General features: G+C 40.1%; 1 protein-coding gene across 3 annotated transcripts in view; it reads left to right on the top strand.

Moving 5' to 3' along the window:
• The window catches only part of DYM (dymeclin), a 214,025-nt gene that overhangs the window by 73,763 nt on the left and 120,921 nt on the right, over positions 1-19,341 (top strand). For all 3 annotated transcript variants that reach the window (XM_062599520.1, XM_062599519.1, XM_062599521.1), the window contains exons 9-11: positions 9,134-9,316; positions 12,872-13,050; positions 18,983-19,108. In XM_062599520.1, coding sequence (XP_062455504.1) covers positions 9,134-9,316; positions 12,872-13,050; positions 18,983-19,108 — 488 coding nt within the window. The remainder of the gene's footprint in view (positions 1-9,133; positions 9,317-12,871; positions 13,051-18,982; positions 19,109-19,341) is intronic.

Here is a 19,341-nt window from a genome sequence, read left to right as displayed (position 1 = left end):
CAAAACCAATGCTGCAAACAAATGTCACTCTTGTTTTGCCAGAGTTACTTTTGAGCATATTTCTGTGTTAGTTTCTGTGCCCAATTTTGTCAGATTATGTTGACAAAAAAATGTTACCGATTTGTCAGTGCAATTACATACTTTCACAGTACTCTCCCCCCTCTCTGTCCAAACCACTGCAACAATATCGTACCAGGGTAGTACACTGGGCAAAAGCCAGAGAAATTTCCATTTAAAAAAGAAAAAAACTTTTTTTTTTAATTTCTCACAGTGTGGCTTTCTCGTTGGCTTGAAGTTTGCTGTTCCGTGGCTGATGGCTGATTGAGTCAGACAGTTGCTGTACAGCTGAATTCAACCCCGAGTAGGTTGCAGTTTCCCACATTTCTCAGACATTTGCCTCTCTTTGCTCTTCCTCTCCTTTTCTAACTTGGGTTTAATTTCCCAGCTTTCAAATAGTCACAATGCTGTGGTATGGTGTTCTTATATAATCCAGTAAAACTTTTTTTTTTTTTTTTATTGAGGTCACATTCACGGCTCTTTTTTACACCAGATGGTCTTCAGTTGCGTAGCAGAAATCCTGTTCCATCCCAGAAATCACAGCTTGTGTCCAGAGGGGTCAAAATAGATGGTTGCAGCCAAGGGGCCGAGCGGGTCGGCAGTGCCGTAAGCGGCGGCTGTGGCGTCCCGGCTCTCTGCTGTGAGCACTTCATGCTGTCACGGCTGAAAAGCAAATAGGACTTGAAAGAAGTTAAACTCCTAGTTCAGTGGAGCTAACAAAAGTGTGTGAAGATTTTATTCTCATTCAAGTCTTTCTCCTTCTGTAGTTCTTTTGGATATATTGGTTGAAAGGAATTAATGTTTTATTAGCATTATTTTCAGCTTTATTTGGCAACTTTGTAGCTTTTTCAGGAATTTGGTGTGTAATTTTCTTAACTTAATTCTTCTGTGTCTCCATCCTCATGTATGTCCACTACTCAGATTCATGATCCAGATACCAAAAGCGTATCCAGGTGTTTCCAGCTAACAAAGCTATCTCCTGCTTCAGGGTGTTGATAAGAGAAGAGCAGCACATCTGAAAACGTTAATGTGTTACATACACAACTTTGCTAGGACAATTTTAAAATGTTGACTTAGTTTATAAATGTTTCCTTAGAATTTTTGAGATGAAATCAGCATTTTAAGGCCTGATATAGGCATAGTGTCAAAAGCTGTGATGGGAATACACCCCTGTAATGGAGCTTCAAGTGCCAGGGAGAAGGTAGCCTTCTCTTTAGCTTGCAGTTCAACTGCAAAAAGGACTTAGGTAACGTAATAACAGAGGTAGAGTTTATGTCATCATAAAGCTGATCTTGTTTGAGGTGTCACGATAAGGGACCTCCTGAGATCCAGTGACAAAAAAAAAAAGAGGATAAATAGATGAAATGATGTAAATGCTATTTTTTGGTAAATGAGGAAGATGGATGTTTGTTTTAGCTATAGAGTTTCGTATTTGTAACTTTTTTTTTTTCACTGCAGTGGTGTTTGAGAAGTCGCACAAAGCATTGGGATTAATTGCAGGAAGCAAAGTGGAAAAGACTTTTAAAGAAATGAAAGAAAAATCTGTCTGTATGATTTGGCTGGGCAACAAAGGAGACCGATGACTACACCTTTTATTTAAAGGGTGTAAACACTGAACTGGGGAAGAAATATTTTATGGTTGTTGCATAGAGAGAACCACTTATAGGAATAAATGGATGCAATTGAACAAAGTAAAAATTTAGGCTGAATATTAGGAAAAAAATCTTAACATTGAGGTTTATTAGATTATGGAACACTTTTCCCAAAGGATGTGGTCCAAGCTCCATTACTAGTCCCTTAAAATTAGGCTGGATAGAATAACAAAATGTACTGGAGGGAACACTTTTGCCTGGGTAGGGGATGAACACAGTTACCTAATATGCCTTTGCATTTCATTTGCTTCCATGATTCATTTCCTGAAAAACTGCTTCCAGAATGTGTTAATGACATCACGGCCTCGGCCCCCTCTGACCCATTTGTATTTCTTGGTAATGCCACTTTCAATCTCATTTGTTTGCAGATTGCAAAAGGCAGTTATGCAAGATTCTCTGGCAAGTCGTCGGTACAGTTAGGTTAAATTCGCTGGCTTCAGCTATTGATGGAGAGAGGGAGCATTAAAAAAAAAAAAAAGGAAAAGAAAAAAAGCAACACCCAAATGTAACCATGCACTGAAAACCTGAGCTTTTCTGGACCACTGTGATCAGGAGTGTGGCAAGTGGCACAGTTTGCCTTTCAGAGCTTGTTGGCTTAAACAAGATAGTGGGACATTCTGCTTTCCTTGGCAAGTAGGAAGAGGTACTTGTCTCCTTCAGAATTTCTCTATTAGGTGTGGAAAAACCTCTAACAAATAACCCACAAGCTCTGTCATCAATTTTGTGTTTGAATGAGCCATTCTTAGTGGTTCTGTTATACTGATTTCATGAGAAGGGAATAACTTGTTTTTTAAAAAGCATGTCTTTTATAGAATGTATCTTTTAAAAAGACATTGCATTTTTAATCTTTTCATTGCAGTACACTTTTTTGAAGTGTTTAGGATTTTCATGCCACTTGCAATATAAGTCATGAGAATTTTCCTATTTAAAAAGTGGGAAGGCATGTGACTGATCTTGCACAGGCACTTGGGACCTAGGACTAAGGGGTAGTTTAACAGGTTTGTAAGCCTAGATGTTGTCTACCTTGACTTCAGCAAGGCTTTTGACACTGTCTCCCGTAACATCCTCCTAGAGAACTTCAGGAAGTGTGGGTTAGATGAGTGGACAGTGAGGTGGCTTGAGAACTGGCTGAAAGGCAGAGCTCAGAGGGTCGTCATCAGTGGCGTGGAGTCTAGTTGGAGGCCTGTGGCTAGTGGTGTCCCCCAGGGCTCTGTACTGGGTCCCATCCTGTTCACCTTCTTCATCAATGACCTGGATGAGGGCACAGAGTGCCTCCTCAGCAAGTTTGCTGATGACACCAATCTGGGAGGAGTGGCTGATACACCAGAGGGCTGTGCTGCCATACAGAGAGCCCTGGCCAGGCTGGAGAGCTGGGCGGAGAGGAACCTCCTGAGGTTCAACAAGGGCAAGTGCTGAGTCCTGCACCTAGGGAAAAATAACCCTAGGCACCAGTACAAGCTGGGGGCTGACCTTCTGGAGAGCAGCTCTACAGAGAAAGGCCTGGGAGTGCTGGTGGATGACAAGTTGATCATGAGCCAGCAATGTGCCCTTGTGGCCAAGAAGGCCAATGGTCTCCTGGGGTGCATTAGGAAGAGTGTTGCCAGCAGGTCAAGGGAGGTGATTCTGTCCCTCTACTCAGCCATGGGGAGTCCTCATCTGGAGTCCTGTGTCCAGCTGTGGGCTCCCCAGGACAAGAGAGACATGGAGCTACTGGAGAGAGTCCAGTGTAGGGCTACAAAGATGATCAGAGGGCTGGAGCACCTGCCCTGTGAGGAACGGCTGCGAGAGCTGGGCCTCTTCAGCCTGGGGAAGAGAAGGCTGAGGGGGGATCTGATCACTGTGTACAAGTCCCTGAAGGGAGGGTGTCAAGGGGACGGGGACAAACTCTTTTCAGTTGTCCCATGCGACAGGACAAGAGGCAATGGGCAGAAATTGAAGCACAGGAAGTTCTGCCTGAGCGTGAGGGGGAATTTCTTCCCTGTGAGAGTGACAGAGCACTGGACCAGGTTGCCCAGAGAGGTGGTGGAGTCTCCTTCTCTGGAGATCTTCAAGGCCTGCCTGGTTGCAACCCTGTCTACCATGCTGTAGGTGACTGTGCTTGAGCAGGGAGGTTGGACTAGATGATCTCCAGAGGTCCCTTCCAGCCTTACTGATTCTATGATTCTACGATAGTGCTGTTTTGACCGAGCATATGTTTGCTGTGACTGCACGCTTCCGCAGTTCCTGGACCCCAAACAATAACAGCGGCCTCCAGCTTGGCTGTTGTCTCAAAGTGCTTGCTGTGCTGCACGCGCTTTTTTAAAAGTAAGCATCTCCCACATGTGAATTCTTGTTGTAGTCTGCTAATGGCTTGAAAATAAGCTAGTCTACCAGTATTTGAAATGTGAATTTATTTTGCCAGACTGTGTGTCGCCTAGAACTATTCATTCATAGTTAGTTTTAAAATGTCTTTCCTTCTATGTTGCAAGCGCACTTTGGTTAATTCTGTTAGTCTAATGCCAGACAGTGGAGAGCATGAAAAATACTGCTGAAAACACAAAACTTTTGCTACTGTCATTTGTGTTGTCGTGTCAGTAGGTTTCAAAAATCCATTATTTACAAAAACTTGTGTCAGTTGATGTCAGAAAAAAGTTATATTGCAATATAGTAACAGTAAGTAAATAATGTAAAAAAAGTAAATAATGGCTTTAAGCCATATATTCTATAACTACCCTACCTAAATATCTATCCTGCAAATAGATACCTCTTTTCAATCTGAACTTTTATTGCATTACCATTAGTTACTGTATTTCGATGGTGGAATTCATCGCTGTAGTATGTGTTAACACCTGTTGTGAGTCTGATATAGTGGGAGGTTGAAATACTTAACATACAAATTCATTAACCTTAAAAAAATTATTCCATATTTCCAATATTTCAGCTTTGCTGGTCTCTTTCTGAATCTTTCAAAAACTTGCAATGGACCTTTTCTAAATTTAATGTTGTGGCTGTTCTTTTAGTCGTTTAAGCCAATGTACCTGCTGCTCCTCCCAAGTAACAGTTTTAAGCTTCTTAAATAAAGACCCAAGAAGCTTAAGGAAGTGCTTATGAAGTATAAAATTTCTTTGACTTGAACGATTGAGAGCAGCATCTTGATACAGGAGTTGCCTTGCTGATCCTGCCTCGCCCATTTCATTTGTGATTCCATGGACCGCTTTTTCTTCTCCCGTTCATTATCACATATCATGCCTGCGGCAACTCGAGAAATTGCTTACATGGAAAAGTAAAGTGGGAAAGTATGTATTTTTAGCTTTCTTCTAACACAATGTAGCAACTGGAAAGAAGGCCAAGAGCCAGCACAACATGAACTGCCAGCTCTCCATGGGCCACCAGAAAGTGTTCATCAGACCACAGTGTGAGAGCCATTGAACTGACTTAAGAAATGTGACACATACAGTAAGCATTAAACAAATTCAAAAAGACCCCTTCAGCTTCCCAGAGATGTTGCTTGGACATAAGAAAAATAAAATACTAACCATGTTTTTGAAAAATGTTATTTGCTGCCTTTGCTGGAAGAACCCCACAATAGTATCAGCTATCTTGAAGAATGTGAAGAATGACTTTTGCTTTAGTTCTTCATAATCTATGTTTGCTGCTATCTTAAATATGCTTAGGACATTAAACGGTCTTTGGTATGCTCAAAGCTTTATAAATTGGGAAAACACAGTATGGAGCTAGAACTTGATTAGAGTAGAAATATAGGCTGAAATACAGTTTTATTCTGTTTGTTTACTGTTTTTTGGGGATTTTTGTCTGACTGATTTATATATATATATATATATATATATATATGTATGTATGTATGTATGTATTTTTTTAAACTTACTACTCAAGCCTAAGCCTTGTCTACTTACAAGCTTAAGCCTTGTTTACTTACATTTCTTGTTCTTTCCGTTAGTGTTGCTGTTTGAAATGGTAAAATGACAGTAAGAGATCAAGATTTCTTTTAGAAACTTCACTTCTACCAAAACTCTTCTTTCTTTATTTTCAATCTCAAAAGTAGCCTGGGACTGCCACGTTAATCTGGAGCATGCAAGGCTACTCCTGGGATCACACTAGAGAAGTCTTTATGGCTCAAAGTTGGCACTGAGCAAAATAATTTCCAAACCAATAAAACTCGGTGCCAGGATGATAATGATACATGATTAGGATTTGGGGTGTGTGTGTGTGTTGGGAAAGAGAAATGGATCTGCTGTGTTATCAGGCTCCAGCGATTAGAGAAATGAGCACCTGCAAAAAAGTTGTGCCAGCATTAATTCAAACATAGTGTGTGTGCTAAAACTTTATGAAGGATCAACAGTTCAAGGAAGACTTCGTGAAGTTTACTTATGAATCTGAACCATCCTGGTAGATGTTGGAATATGATTGCATTTTTGCAACAATAGAAAAAGAAAAAAAAATCCTTTTCCCAGTAAGGTACCTTGAAATAAGTAACACGGAGGAAACTGGTGTTAATTGATGGCTCTTCCTGGAAGAGGGCTCGGATGGCTTATCTTACAGGCATGTCCACTAAAGGTTGGAAAGCGAGTAAGATACTTGAATTACAACTAGTTTAATAAATATCACACAAATTCAGTAGCACTGAGAGTTCACTGGTATGCTAACTTTTAAAATTATGGAATATGCAGTGCTAGATGGTAGACTGGCTATAAACAGAAATGCTTTATACTGAGTAAATTTTTAAAGCAGCCTCTGTTCTACCTGTCTTTCAGTTTTAAGGTTTTTTGAAATCAAGCTGTTTAATCATGTGAAAGTATAAATAAGTATATTTGAACTGTTCCCCAGATAGGCACAGGCATGAACCTCCTTCGTATCTTCTTGTTAGTGCATAACGGAGATCAGACAATTAGTTTGAGATTGCTGTAGGATTCTGTTTGTATTAAATAGTAGACTAGTGAAAGAAAGTCCTTTTTTTGGTGATTGTGTCATAATTTTAATTTCACTCATTAAGCGTTGTTCCACAGGCTGTCAGACTAGATTAAAATCCTGTGTTTGTTTTCATGGCTACAAGCACTATTTGCAGCCCTCTTATAAAAAAGACCTCCAAATCTGCACTGCAGCAAAGGTACCTTGCTTTTTAAAAGAGCTTTAAATTTATTACAGTAGAAACCATATGGAAATGTCGCTTCAATTTGTGTGGTTGCGATTCTCGGTGATCTGTAAAGGCAGGAATTGAAACAACTCTGCTGGGATTTCAGGGGCTGTAAAAACCCCCCAAAGAGCTGATCTTGTTGGGTTGTTGAGGCCGTAGCAAGTACTTCAGCAAAAAAACTTAGTAGCATCTGAAACACCAGAACGGAGAGGGCCGCTGCTGTTTGGGAGTTGCAGCTCATCCTTACTGCTTCCCAGAGACACAGAAAGCTTTAGGAAAGCTTTTGCAATTTGTATTTCCTGTCGGATTGGCCTGAAGGCCAATGTTTCCCTTGCCTTTGACATGGCAATAATTACCTTGCCACTGCATCCAGGAAGGAACTGTTAGTTTGTTACAGAATCTAACTATATGTTTGAAGGAAAATACGGTTTGGCTGGTTTAAAGTTTGGTAGGGCCGAGAGTACAAGAATTTTAGGGGCCTCGTAACATTGAGATTTTCTTATCTGTACTCCGTATAGTTTTAAACCTTGCTGATCTGTAAAAGCTCTTGATGAAAGGGTCAATCTCTGCCATAAAATTCCAGGATTTACTCAGAAACATATAAGGTACAAAGTCTTTGAGGGTGAGTATGGCCTAGGGAGACTGGGAAGGGCGGCCTCAAAATCTGGGCATGCAGCAAGAGCCCGGGTAAGGGTAGAGCCCCGGTGACACTGAAGTTGCTGTGTCCCACCCACAGCCATGGGGGTAGGTTTTAGTCTTTCTCCTCTTACGCTTTCTCCGCAGTAATCCTGAATCTGCTTCAGTTCTGGTTCTTCTCTTCATCTTTCCCCCAGTGTAATACAGCATCGTGAGTGGTGGCAAGGAAAGGAGGATTTATGGGTCTGCTGGAGAGGACTGAGGAGAACCTTCACGTCCTCCACCGCTGCCTCCTCCCCATCCCATCCCATCCCCCTGTCACTCTGTAACAGGGCACGGAGCTGGTCAGCTTGCTTCGCTAACGGGGCTGTAATTAGAAACAGGAACTTCAAATGCAGTGTTATAGTATTGGAGTTAATTTTTTAATGCTGTATGTATAAAATTTGAAAATCACTCAGCTTGCATATTGGACCCAAACATCACAGTTTAAAGAGGATAATTACAGTTTTAGCAAGCAGTCTTCAGGAGCTGTATATACGTCATATATAAGGTAAATATAAGGTATATATACACCGTATATAAGGTAAAGATGTATTCTAGCATGCAATCTTAGTGTAGTTAGTGAGCAAATAACTAGGAGTTGGTGTGGAACAATTAGCTCTTTGTGGTGTTTCACCTTTCTGTGGATATAAAATTAATGCAGTTTTTGTGTTTTGCTATATGAGTATTTTAGAGGCAGTTGTGAGAAAACAAAAACTGTCACTTTTCCAAGAGGAATCAATCAGACTGACCAGCTTCTGGCAGTATCACTAGTGATTTGTATACTCAAGCTTTTATTTCTTTTTAATTATATTTTTAACTTCAGGCTATTGTAAGCAATTTGTACTTCCATACCTTTATATCGTATATGCAATCTGTAACCATGGAATTTCAGAGCAGTGTAAGTACTCTCAACTGAAGTATTGTGCTGCTTCAAGTTACTTCATCTTTTGTATGAATGTAAAAACAAAAGACTGGCCTTAATAATAGCATAAAGCTTGAATTTTAATTGCTGTTAATCCTGGGTATTTTTCCCCCAATAAGTTTATTGTTTGGTGTTAAGATGTCTACCCACAAATAATGGGCAATGATGTTCTCTACAGGACTCTAAATCTGGATGTTCGAATTTAAGCAGTGTTAGCATTTGTTACTGTGCTCTGTCTAAAATATAATGAAGTTATTAAAATTAGAATATGTAAGAAAAAAGGTGCAAGACAGACCAAGTTTGTTTTATTAAAAAGGCAATGTGCAAACTCTTTTTCCTGTCTTAGCATTATCAGGGTCTCTTCATGAAGCCTTTGACTGGTTTGTCATCTGTTTTGGGGGTTTGTCATCTCCCCTTCAAATATGTGTGGTGTTTCATCTCTCTTCTTAGTTCCTTTTCATATCTTCTTATTAATTTTATTGAATTTTCAATAATCTCTCAGTTCCCATCTGTCTGTGCTCACTACTGTGTTACTCCTGAAATTTCCATTTTGTGAAATCAAGGCTTGTTGTCTTGTTGAGCAGGTTTAAGCTGTTTTTCCCTGAGACAGCATCTTTATCTCTGATGGAGCTTTGTTCTTTAAAATGTGAATGTGCTTAATGTTTTCTAAGGTAATTTTTTTTTTTCCTCTAGCTGGCCTGTGGACAGTCTTCACATTAGGGGGAGTGGGGAGCAAACCAACACCGCAGCTGGAACAGTGCTCCCCTCTAGCTAATCAGAGCCTGCTGCTTCTGCTTGTCTTGGCCAACCTGACTGACGCTCCAGATACACCGAACCCCTACAGACAAGCTATTATGTCTTTCAAGAACACACAAGGTTTGTGTCCGTTCTTGCTTTTAAGCATGAACTGACGAAAATGAGGCATTGTATTTTTGTGACTGTTTAGATATTTTCTTTCCAAAACTTGTTTTCTCTTCAGTAAGGCCATGAGAGGGGTGGTAATAATATTTCGTTCTGGGAATTTTGTGGTGGAGCTTCTCAGCTGCTGGAGCTTACTTGAAGGGGCAGAGGGAGAATGAGATGCTTCCGTCTGAATTGATAAACTTTTTGAAAGCTTCATAATTTCATAAGATATAAATGAAAATGGGAAGTATGGCAGTAAGTTTGTTATTCAGAAATCTGCAGAGGTCCCCTGGAACTTGCTCGGACTTGAGGAAATTGTAGTTAACAGGCACCAAGTTAGAGTTAAGATAAGCAATTGAATTGTCACATCAGCTGAGTCAAGCTAACTGGTGTGTACCTCCTTGTATTGGAAATGTGAGGAGAATTTGGTTAATGTACACTTTCACGGGATATGTCTACATGGAAGATTTCAGACTTCTTCACATATCTTGTTTTTGGAAAGGCCAGTTCAAGTCCGTATGTCATATAACCACAAGCACAATATTTCACTGAATTATAAAGTCCTGCTACAGAGCTCTTTAGCTGGATGCAGTAATACACTAACACAGCTCAGCCTGGCTTGCCTTGTGTCTGGGCAGCTCAGCATTAAGATGGTGTGTGCTGCTTTTTGTCTGCCCATATCCATATAGTTATATCGCTTCAAGTTTTAGTCGTTGGATTTTCCTTTTTTTTGGCTGTGTGCAGGTTAACAGTGTGCGCATGGCTACGCAACACAGTTCTGCTGCTGCATGATAACCTGTGCAGCCACATAACTGTGATTGTGTTTTTTGCTTTGTTTGGGACACATTAAGTTTTTATATTTCTTAACCTGTAAGCATTGAGCAGGCTGAGCTCTAAGCTCATTTGTGTCCTAACATGGCCCTAACCATTATAAAATTTTTAAAACCTATTCTTGTCAAAATAACTTGCAAAGCCATATATTCCCTAAATGTATATGTTTATAGAATCACTTATTGAATGGGCTGAAACTTGTTTTCACTAACAGTGTTCATATAACCGAGCTTATATTTCATTCCTGTGAACATTCTGAGCGTCTGGAAGAAGGAGAATAGTATGAAAAAGAGAGGCTGGTTACAGTCATAATGATCTATAGTATAGGAGTATAATAGGAAACTGGCTTTTAAAAATAATTTATATAGTTTAATTGAGACAGAACTAATGAAATTTGAGATAGTTATCCTTTATTCTACATGCTCAAGAATATTTTAACTTTTTTGTTGGTTGCTTTAATATTCTGTAGAATAATACATGATTTACTGCTGTTACTGGATTCTATAAGCTTTTTAAATAATGTTTAAAAAAAATCTTACTGGTTGTTAAATCTTTAATAAAATAGATAGTGAAGTGCTATGATGATACAGTGTAAGAATTCACTTAAGAGGAGCTTGAAGGTCAGTGGACTCTCCTCAGCTAATGAACCGTGGCATCAGCATCCTTAATAAAGCACTGATCTGATTTTACTGTCTACATCAAAATTTTACCTGGTAAAGAAGAGTATTTGCTTGAAATACAAGCTTTTTTCAAGCAGTCAGTCCATGAGGACAACCAGTGTTTGAAGTGGCGGGGAAGAAATGGTAGTTTGGGAGAAAAAAAGGAAATTTTTCTCTCAACCAAACTCCTTTTGGTATGGAGCGTCCAGGAGAGGCACGATTTCCATCCCTGCCAAATCAGCCTCACAGAGCTAGGAGCTGCTGCCAGCTGATGGGCTGTATCTAGCCTGTACATGAGGCAGTGTCTCCTGACCCTTGGTGAGCTGGAAACTCCTGCAGGAAGGAGAACATCTTGCATCAGTGTCTCCTACTGAGTCCAGATGAATGTCCGGAGCAGTTGCCCCGTGCGGAGGCCAAGAGGCTGCCTCTGGAGAAGCAGTCACTCCTGCACAAGCCGTCTCCACTGGACTCCCAGAAACCCACCGGGAGCTGTGGCTCTCCTGGATTTCCAACAGCCATTCCAATTACAACAGTTTTTCCTCCCCAAAAGATTGGGGATATTGTTCAAAGTAAGTGGCAACTGCCACATACATCCCAGTTTAACTGCCCCAAGTTCAGTGCCCACTAGCTATTTGGAAACTTTACTAGCAATATATCCTGAAAAGAGGGGGAAAAGTGGCAGGTACATGTTTCGGTGGGTGTAGGTGGTGTTTACCTCTACCAGCGTAGAGATTCATCTGGAACAGTAGAACAGTTTGGTGGGAAACCATGGAGCCGTGCATTAGAGAGCCGTATTTGTGTTGGCTCGCAGTTCCCGTCCACGGGCATGTACGTGGTGAGAATGCTCACACTGTTTTCTGTGGTGATACAGGCATAATATCTGAGAAGTCTTTGGGGCTTTGGGAAAGGCTCAAATGCAGTGCGATATTACTGCCTAGCATGCCTGCTATCATAATACAAGTTTAATGGGTAGTAAAAATTTGAGTTGTTTTTTGAGTCTTTTCTCACTCTCCTTACATTCCTCTCTGCCCACAAATTACTGTGCAGAAGGTACTTCTGCCATGCTGTTTTCTACAGCAAAACTTTCCTTGGTTACACTTTTTTTCCTTAAAGAAAGTAAAGAATTCAGAAATTCCCACTCTGTGGGGTCTAAGGAGTTTTAGTTAATTTCTTCAACTTTGGGCACCTTGTGTATAGAAATAGAGATTTTTTTTTTTTTCAAGTCCAGACCTATAGCATACTTGAGCACCCAAACTGCTGCTGTCTCCACAATATCTTCTTGCCATGACATTGCTGTAATTTTTCCATGTGCTTAGCTTGTTTGCATTCTCAGAAGAGATTGCTGTACGGTACTGCAAAAAGGTTCTGTGAACAGAAATCCCTTCTGTTTTATTTCACTTCCAGCTGTGCCACAGATTATATTGTACACATGAACCAGCTACTGTTACTTTGAGTGTTGTTAGGCCTTGTGACATGATGTTTTAAATCATTTTAATTAACGCATTAAAAAAGTACCCTATAACTTTTAAAGTCATGCAATACTTACAGTTCAAGCCTATCAGTTGATTTACAGTGAATCATATGCATCTGCCCTCCATGCAGACAAATTCAGAGGAAAGAGGCCACCTCAGTGCAAGTAAACTAAACTTGAAAGTTTTGGTTACAAGGTTTGAAAATGCAGTGGTCAGTCCGTCACCAGTTACAGTGAAGGTCTGGTAGCTGCTGCCTTTGCGGCAATTCATGGGATTGTTTTCTTTTTTAATAGTAGAAGCTATCTAGAAGATCTGAGCACTTTTATTTTAAAGGATTCTTATATGAGAGAGCATGGCCCCGGATTTTGGACACAATTGAAGTTTCTTAGACCCTGAGGTTTATGACTACTGGTGACAGTAGAGTCTTAAGTGGTTTTTCTCCCCACCAACCCTCCTTTTCTTACTGTGGTAATAGAAAATATTTTGCCTGAAGATTTTATAAAATAAACATGTACCTGCATGGTAAATATTTTTGTTAAATGTGATTTTTGATTTCTTTATTTCAGATAACACTGCTTTCTCTTCATCGAACCCACATGCTTTCCAGATAAATTTTAACAGTTTATACACAGCTTTGTGTGAGCAACAGAAATCTGATCAAGCAACTCTTCTTTTATACATGCTTCTGCATCAAAACAGCAACGTGCGGACATACGTGTTGGCACGCACGGACATAGAAAACCTTGTAAGTATTGTTCTGTTCCTCTAGTACTCCGGAGGGGCTGGTCTGGAGTAGCTTTTGTGTGACTGGCTGCTCATGTTCCCTGTTCTATGGAAGTGCCAACTCCAATCAACTTATTCACCTTCATTATATCATCTCAGGAGTATTATGCGGATCGTGCGACTACCATTAAGCTAACACTTGTAAGGCTATCAGACTGTCTGTGCCTAATGCCATTACCAATCTGATCCTGGTAAAAGCTGCTGACTTCTGGGCATGCTGTAAGAAACTGGTTGCAGACACTCCTCTGTTCATTACTTTGTTTTTCATTTTTTTAGATGTTTAGACCAAAAACCTAGGCAAGCTTCCTGTATGTATACGTGCATAGTAGTTAACAATATAAGCTGTAACTTCATTAGTGTGACAAGTGTCCTACAAAGTTGACCTATGCAAGTGTCTGAGACTGCAACTCCTCAAGGAGTGGTTGACTCTTTTTTAAGAGATGCAACTGGAAATTTAGCTGCTTTGAGATAAGATTGTGGTTAATAGCCAACATAACAGCCACCTGGTACAGTTTTTTGTAGCTTATAAATCAGCTTTTGCCTCCTATGTTTAGTAATGTCACAAACCACTTTAACAAATCTTACTTATTAAAAAGCATTCCTTTAATAAGATAATGGCTGTCTACGGGAATTGGTTACGGAACAGAGAACCTTTTCCATTTTAATATTTGAAATCCTGCCAGATAATTAGATCCCATGCCTGTTTGGTGGCAGCTACGGAATGAATTTGGTCCTAGTCCAAGTTCTAGCAGATAGATACATTGCTAAAATCGGAATTGATAGACACCACTGTTGGCAAACTCAGCTAAGATGGTTGATATTGAACTGATGATTCAAGACTGAACTCCTGTGTGGTCCACTGCAGATTATCGAAGCCAGGGCTGAGTCATTTTGGAAGAATTCTGTGGACAAATTGTCACATTTACTTTTCTGGGCTGTTGGTATGTGGTATGACATGTGTCACAGCTGCTAAACTTACCAATTTACACTCTCTCTGGGAAAATAAAGGTTAGGGGTCTGTGTGTGTGTTGTTTTATAATTATGGTATTTCATATATTGTAAAGCTTCCAGAAAAAGCACAAGGTGTGTATGTCAAAACAGTTCCAGAAGCAGATACTTAGGCATTGTGCCATGGCGGATATTATCATATATTATCACCTGTCTTTCCTCCCACTCTCAAAAGAAAAAAAAAAAAGCAAAAACCTTTTAGCAATCCCAGAAGTAGCACGCAACACTAAAAAGCTGGCTTTCTGGGAAAAGCCAAGAAAATTGAGAAAAGGATTACTGCAAAATTAACAATGTATTTGTCTTAATACCAAAACATGAAACCATTAGCTCTGTCTCATATTGTTACCCCTTCTTTTGTTTTACTTTTCATGCGTATTGTTAGTCTTTGTGATCGTTGCTGGCATCTTTATACAGTCTGCTCGCCTCTAGCAGGATGGTAGATAAGGATGAGCAGCAAACAATGACGAAGAGCAGTTTGACTTGCTTTGTAACTTGGGCTGGGCACTTCAGAAAGTGTATTTTATTCCAGCCAAAAGTAGTTTTTTTCTTAGGAACAAAAAGACTGGAGTGCATCCTGAAGGAAATGAAAATGAGCAAGGGGAATTTACTGGACAAAGAAATCACGATCTCCTTGTTACAACACTGTGCTAAAAGTGGCTGATACAGTCTTGAATTTGTAAATAAGACAACTGGGCAGGAGTATGGAGCTGCTTTTCTGTTTCCGTATATGGCAACTGCAAGACTGGTGCTAACATACTATGTGCTATTCTGGTGTTGCACTAACATATTCCATAAAGTATTTACAGACTATTGAAAAATGAAGATAGTGTAGAGAAACAACTTTTTACCCCCCCCCCCCCCAAAAAAAAAAAAAACAAAAAAAAAAAAAAAAACACCCAACAACTGTGAAGGTTTACTGCGAGAAGCTTGGAAAGCTAACTGTCCAGTTTGTCTGAAAGAAGTTTGAGAAGTGTCTGGATGTGTAAGCACCTTTCTGGGTGAAAACACTGAGCAGAAAGGTCTCTCCAGACTTGCAGGGAAAGGCACGACAAGGACTGGAGGCTGGAAGGCGAATTCCATGCCCTAAGCGGTACGGGAACAAAGCAGTTAAGGCAATTAGCTCATTGCAGGAAAGTGCTGACAGAGCAGTGCTCTCCAAGGATATCTCCAAACAAGGATGGATGACGTTTTGGAGGAACATTAGCACTTGAGTGCTAAGGTGTGGGCTGTTCATGCAGCGAGGCAGGGTGCTGGGATAAAGGTCTGTGATACATGAGAGACCAGGTCAGCAGTCGAGCCGAGTTCTCATCTTAAAGTTTCAGGGGGTTTGCAGGGTGTTGCTAATTTGCTTCACTCAAGGCAGTCTTGTCGTCCCCCCCCCTTTTTAATACCTTCTGGTTTTGAGGCCCAGGAAGCATCACTAGTAGATGTTCTGTGGCATTTCCTGGCTTTTTTGAGATATGTGTATTTGCTCTTTTTGTAATTTTAATTTAATTTGTAAATTGATTCAATGTGGATTGTTTAACAGATTATAATAAGGCTTGTCTCAACTTGCTTCCTAATTTGTGTATGGAATCTACTGCTGAGTTGTACACAAACAGCTTCAATTATTCTATATATTGCTTTATCATTAATAATGCAACATCTTTTTTCTCCTTGTAATAAGTCTGCCTAGTAGAATTAATTGGATTTGATGTGTCTTACCTAACTTAGTGTGTCTCTTTGCACAATTTTATAAAATAATTGGTCTAAATATGTGGTGCTTTCAGGGATGTTCCTGGCTGCACTTCGGCTGTGTTAGTGAGAGTCCTCACAAAGGTTCTCCAGGAAGTAGTGGGACTCGTGAAGTAGGGGGCAGTTAGCAAACGCTTTCCTCGGTGTGGTGTTATGGCTTGTGGACGGGAAAACATCAAGTCATTTTCTTTTTGTAGAAGCAGTTAATGCCACTATTTTGGATAAAAATGCTAGTGGGATATCTACCTGTGAGGGAGAAGAGCTTCCAGCTGAACGTTTTTTGCTTTGGCGGCTGAGCTGTGCAGTGCTGCTCTGTTTGTTGCTCTATGTTTTGTTGCTACCCAACATGATTAGATCAAAATGATGTATAGGATGATGCGTTTATATCAACTGATGGTATGGCAATATTTTTTCCAGTGTCGTAAGTTTGGGTTAAGCCCATTGCTCCTGAACTATCTTGTGTTGTATCATAGGCTGCAGACAAGCTATTTTAAAACTCTTTGCTGGGGAAGCTGTTCTTGACCTTGGACTGAATATAGCACCTGTAATTGCCAGTGTTGGTTTTTACCTGCCCCTTGCTTTGAGGATTAAAAGTAACTTTTTACTGGTAACTGTGCTTAATAAAACGTTAGCATTAAAAGCTGATCCTGATGGAAGAGTGTTAGTAGTAGTCGAATGATTTTCAGTTTAATGAGAATTAGCACATGAATCTGCAATTCAAGGGAGCCTGCAACCACCAAGGAGGTGGTTATTGCATGTTTTTTGTAGTTTCTGAAAGCAGAGAATGAAATGCTTATTGGAGAGCCTGTCTGGGCAGTCGGATGTGCCAAAGCTTTTGAATGAAGAGTTGTATCATGGTAATTTTTCTTATAACCAGGACACTTATTTGCATGAGTCTTCCTGGACATGGCGCTCAGATGAGTGGAAAAATGGGATGGAGAAATTCTGCTTGCTGCAAGTGTGAGTGTGTGCACTGCACCAAGTGTGACTAATGCAGAGGGGCTGCCCCCTGCCCAGCGCCTGGCTACTCCATGCCAGTTCCCTGAGAGATCTCCAAATTTTGCTGTGTGTGTATAATATGATTTGCTGTAGAAATGCATTGCAATTAGAAGTCTATATAAGTTTTAGCATAATTAGAATTCTATTTTATATCCTGACTCTGCTTTTTAAATGCTGGCTGGTTGAATAATTTTTCTTCTGGTAGTAGCAATACTTAGGTGTTAAATATCTTCTAGGCATAACCAGAGGTCTGGATAGCTCATTTTCTAACACAGCAGTCCATGTGCAAAGAAAAAGATAAAGGAACTCTATAGATTGATCCAATTTTCATATATGAGGGGTGGGGTGATAGCTGTTAAACTGCCATTTGCCCCTGTAAGTTTGATCCAATAGGCAGAATGAGCAAAGTCTGAAACAGAAGTAGAAAGAAAAGCAAGGATAAGTGGCAGTAGGAAGAGTTCTCAAAAATCCTGAAGACACGTGCAGGGAAGGAAGCCTGAACGCAGTGATTTGGAGAGTTGGCGTAAGGCTGGCTAGCTTTACTCCGGGGGGATTTTGTGCTAAGTCGCGTGACATGTAGACTCTCCTAGCACTTTACCAAAGAACTCCAATGGTGTAACTTCCCCTGGAAATAACTGCTCCTTCAACCAGCATAGCAGAGTCTACCCTGTAGAAGAAGGTAGAAATTGGAAGTTATCTGTGCAAGGTTACAGAGAAACGTCCTTTTCCCCAAATCAAGGAAAAGGATGACTATTTTTGCTATGTGCTACGTAGATATTCTGCAAAAGCAGTGTGTGGTTTTTTTGCCTTTGTTATCAAGATTTATATTTACAAATCACAAAAATATCAACCCTGATTTTAGCAGAAGAGAGAACTTTCCTAAGAATCCTTTGAAACTACAAAGGAAAGATATTTGGGAGGGAGACGCAACTACTTTTTTCTGTTTTTTGTGATATTGCCTTGACCCTGGGTGAAGCATCGTCAACAGCATTTGCCTGCAGCATTTAGATCAGCCTCATTGGTTAGAACAGAAACTGTGCAAAGTGTGTTCACAGTGGTCCAACTGCCTTGGAAATTGTTGATTTTAACAGAACACTTTGACCATTTTAGAGACTCGCGATGCACTTGAGAGTCTTGGCCTAGCCCCAGAATAGGTTTCACATGATTCATCTTGCTTCTCTTGGATTGTTTTTAAAAACAGCAACTCTTTAGGTGGCTCAAATTTCTTGGAATGAATTTGGTGTCTCATTCACTATCTTGGAATTAAGAGGAGTTTTTTTCCTCTCCAAGTTCCTTTTTTTTTTCCAGTGTAGTTTGTGATTTAGGCCTATTTCTGCAGCTTGGGGAAGCCACACCATACTGGGCCAGTGGAAAGCTAATTTTCTATTGGTAAATAGACAGTCATCTGGAATAAGTTTAGACTAGTATTCAGGTATGCTTGCTGTGGTAATGAAATCTCATTTTCATTATTATTGCAAGACTTTGGCTGAAACTGTTCATCCTGGTGGAACTGTTGCAAGACCTTGGGCTGAACTCTCGTAATAATGTCAGTTCTCCTTGGCTGCATATTATCTTGTATTAGAAAAACAGGCCTTGTCTAGTTTTAAACTCAACCCAAACTGATTCCTTTCTAGAGTTATCTCCACATACCAAATTGAGAGTTGAGCTTCAGGTCTTAAAATAACTCTGTGCACATCAGGTCTCCTGCACCTGGCCATATTTGATGAGGATAGTTATTTCAGACCACACTTGCGTTAACAAAAATAGTCAGAAACAACCATTTCCCTGCTTAAACTAGTGAAACTCTTGCTTAATAATTGTGTTTTCTTACCCCCCATAGTTCAGAGGGGAAGCAAAACTTTGCACGTCTCTGGTAACTGATATGGCTGGAAATCTCATTTATTAGGAATTGAAATTCCAGGTCTCACCTCAAGAAAGAATTTGTTTAGACTCTCTGGTGGAGACGGAAGAAAACAGATGGAAGGTATATGAAGGGTTTACGTCAGTGTTCAGGGTTGGTTATTTGAAGAGGGAGTGATTGCTATGCTACCATCGAAGGGCAGAGTGATGCAGGGGAGGTTTCTAATCTCCTCTTTTTACTACCTGAGATACTTGAAAACCTAAATATATACATTTTTTTTCTTTCCCTAAAGGTTTTGCCAATTCTCGAAATCCTGTATCATGTGGAAGAAAGGAATTCACACCATGTTTACATGGCTCTTATAATTCTCTTGATCCTTACAGAGGACGATGGCTTCAATCGATCCATTCATGAAGTGGTGAGTTGCTGTTTTGGTAAATAATTCTTCAGAACCTAATAATCATTTAAATGCGTATTTCCTTAAAAATGCCTCTGTATATCTGGCTGACTAGTTCCTCAGCAGAGTTGGTTTAGAGACCATGTATGCTCTTCTGGATTTGATGGCATATACTTGTTTTTTTCTGTGAAGACTGATTAAACCAAAGTTACAAGTGGCCTTTCCAAACTTTCCTAGTGAAGTGAACAAACACT

The sequence above is a fragment of the Rhea pennata genome, chromosome Z (assembly GCF_028389875.1).
Source record: "Rhea pennata isolate bPtePen1 chromosome Z, bPtePen1.pri, whole genome shotgun sequence".
Taxonomy (NCBI): domain Eukaryota; kingdom Metazoa; phylum Chordata; class Aves; order Rheiformes; family Rheidae; genus Rhea; species Rhea pennata.
The sequence above is the reverse complement of the archived record's forward strand: the minus strand, read 5'-3'. Positions and strand labels throughout refer to the sequence as shown.